This window comes from Triticum aestivum, chromosome 7A (assembly GCF_018294505.1).
Source record: "Triticum aestivum cultivar Chinese Spring chromosome 7A, IWGSC CS RefSeq v2.1, whole genome shotgun sequence".
Classification (NCBI taxonomy): domain Eukaryota; kingdom Viridiplantae; phylum Streptophyta; class Magnoliopsida; order Poales; family Poaceae; genus Triticum; species Triticum aestivum.
Window position 1 is genome coordinate 38,546,581 of NC_057812.1, and position 1,976 is coordinate 38,548,556.

The 1,976-nt window shown below is 50.8% G+C and overlaps 1 protein-coding gene across 1 annotated transcript; it reads left to right on the forward strand.

Annotated features, from left to right (window-relative positions):
* The first annotated feature begins 1,125 nt into the window (after positions 1-1,125).
* LOC123154311 (uncharacterized) lies at positions 1,126-1,607 on the forward strand. Its single transcript, XM_044573066.1, has one exon. The coding sequence runs from the start codon at positions 1,259-1,261 to the stop codon at positions 1,502-1,504; it is 246 nt and encodes an 81-aa protein (XP_044429001.1). The 5' UTR covers positions 1,126-1,258; the 3' UTR covers positions 1,505-1,607.
* The last annotated feature ends 369 nt before the right edge of the window (positions 1,608-1,976 follow it).

Here is a 1,976-nt window from a genome sequence, read left to right on the forward strand (position 1 = left end):
CAACGTGCACGTACATGGCAACTGCCCTAACGTGCACGTAAGCAGATGGCAACTCTTCTATTTTACATGGCAACTGCCCTAGCATGCTTGTGAGCACATGGCAACTCTCTCAACTGCCTAGTGTTAGTATGTGGCAACTCCTAAAGTTATGAAATCATGGCAACTACATTAGATCAGACCATACATGGCAACTGCAGTTGAGCAACCATGGCAACTGCAGATAAACGAACATGGACGAGGGTCTGGACCATGGCAACTGCGGGCGCGCGGTGAGCGTCATGCGTCGCGTGCGGGACCAGAAGGGTACGAGGCCTGACATACGGGCGTGTGGGCGTTTTCAATTTCGCCCACATGTACGCGTGTGAGAGAGTTCAGGAGGGAAAAAAAGACGTGTGTGAGCATTAGTTGTTTTGACCACACGTAGGAGTGTGGGCTGGTTGCTGTCCATGCCACACGAGGCGTGTGGCACAACTATCCGATACACCACACGTGTGGCAGTTATCGGGACCCGGGATTTAAAGTTGAGGATTCATTTACCTCGGTCTCTATAAAGTAAGGGTTTATTTCAGACTTTTCTCGTGGTGGCGGTGTACGTCATGGCTCATCTAACACAGTGAACAGGGCATACAGTGCACCTGCCGTTGCCTTTCTTCAGCAGAATTTTGGCCGAGTCATAGAGGAGCCCCTGATGACGAACTTGTAATCGACAGCAATCCCTACCGAGTCTTTGTCCCTAGAAATCTAGAGCATCCGACGGACAGAAGAGCTGAGTTCTGTGGGTTAGGTATACGGCACCCAAAGTTGCACATGCACAGCGCTGTTACCCGCAGGCCGTGGCACACCTGCTCTGGCTGTCCAAGTCCAAGTCGGCGACCCAACAGCCTCTACCGAGTCTTTGCTCGCCGTCCCGCACCCAAACGGCCGGCAGCGCATCGCACGACGCCGACCAACCTATATATATTCCGAGTCCAAGTCCAAGTCGCCGACCCAGCAGCGACGTATCCGCCTGCCGGAACGATCTTGACCAACTCCGCATGCGGCTTTTCGTGTCAGGTCGCAGCACGTCTCTCCGCCTCTCCGACACCGTCAACAATCGACCGCGTCTCTCGTCCGCGTCAGGGCTCCACTTTCCTGCCCCCGTTTCCTCGTATATATACATACAGAGCACGAGCGAAGCCATCGGAAACCAAGCATCCATCAAAGCAGCACACTCGCATACCAGGAAACCGAAACGCATCAAGGCTAGGCGCCGCTGACCATGGACAGGATCTTGGCTTTCTCTATCCTCAGCTCCTCGCCCGCGGACATCGCGGGTGCCAGCTACGCCACGCCCACGCGCCATTCATGGAGGTGCCGCAGCGGGGAGCAGCCGGAGAAAGCGACGGACCAGCAGCGGCAGGAGGAGAATGTCGACCAGGGCTCTCGGCCGGAGAAGAAGCGGGAGGTGCGGTTCGCCCCGGAGTTCGACGGCATCAACTGCTTTGAGTCTATCATCTCCATCTGAGCGGCTGATCTGCTGCTGTCTCGGGATAGTTAGCGAGCTTCAAGTCTATTTTTGCTGGTTTCTTAATTAGTATGTTCAGAGGAGGTGAATGAATTACTGATCATACGCTTCATGCTCATCTTTTATGCTGCTAACTCGAGCAATAAATTCTATTTAGTGTAAGATAAAAAAATGAAGAATTGCTGCCCCCAACTCCCTGTGTGATACTTAAAATGTTAAAACACACGCACGTTCTTCTTTTTGCAGAAAAACAACGATGCATTGATCAATGGGGAAAAAGCCACAGAAAGATAAATAATGAAATTAAATACTAAATACTCAGCCAACCTTAACTTTTGTGATTAATGCTTGTGCTATATATAAGTCTATATTCACATGAACATATAGCAAGGTCCAATAGTTCATGTACGCTTTGATACTTATTCTTACTTCTGTTTGACATGTTAGCGTGCAAATAATTAGCTATTAGTCT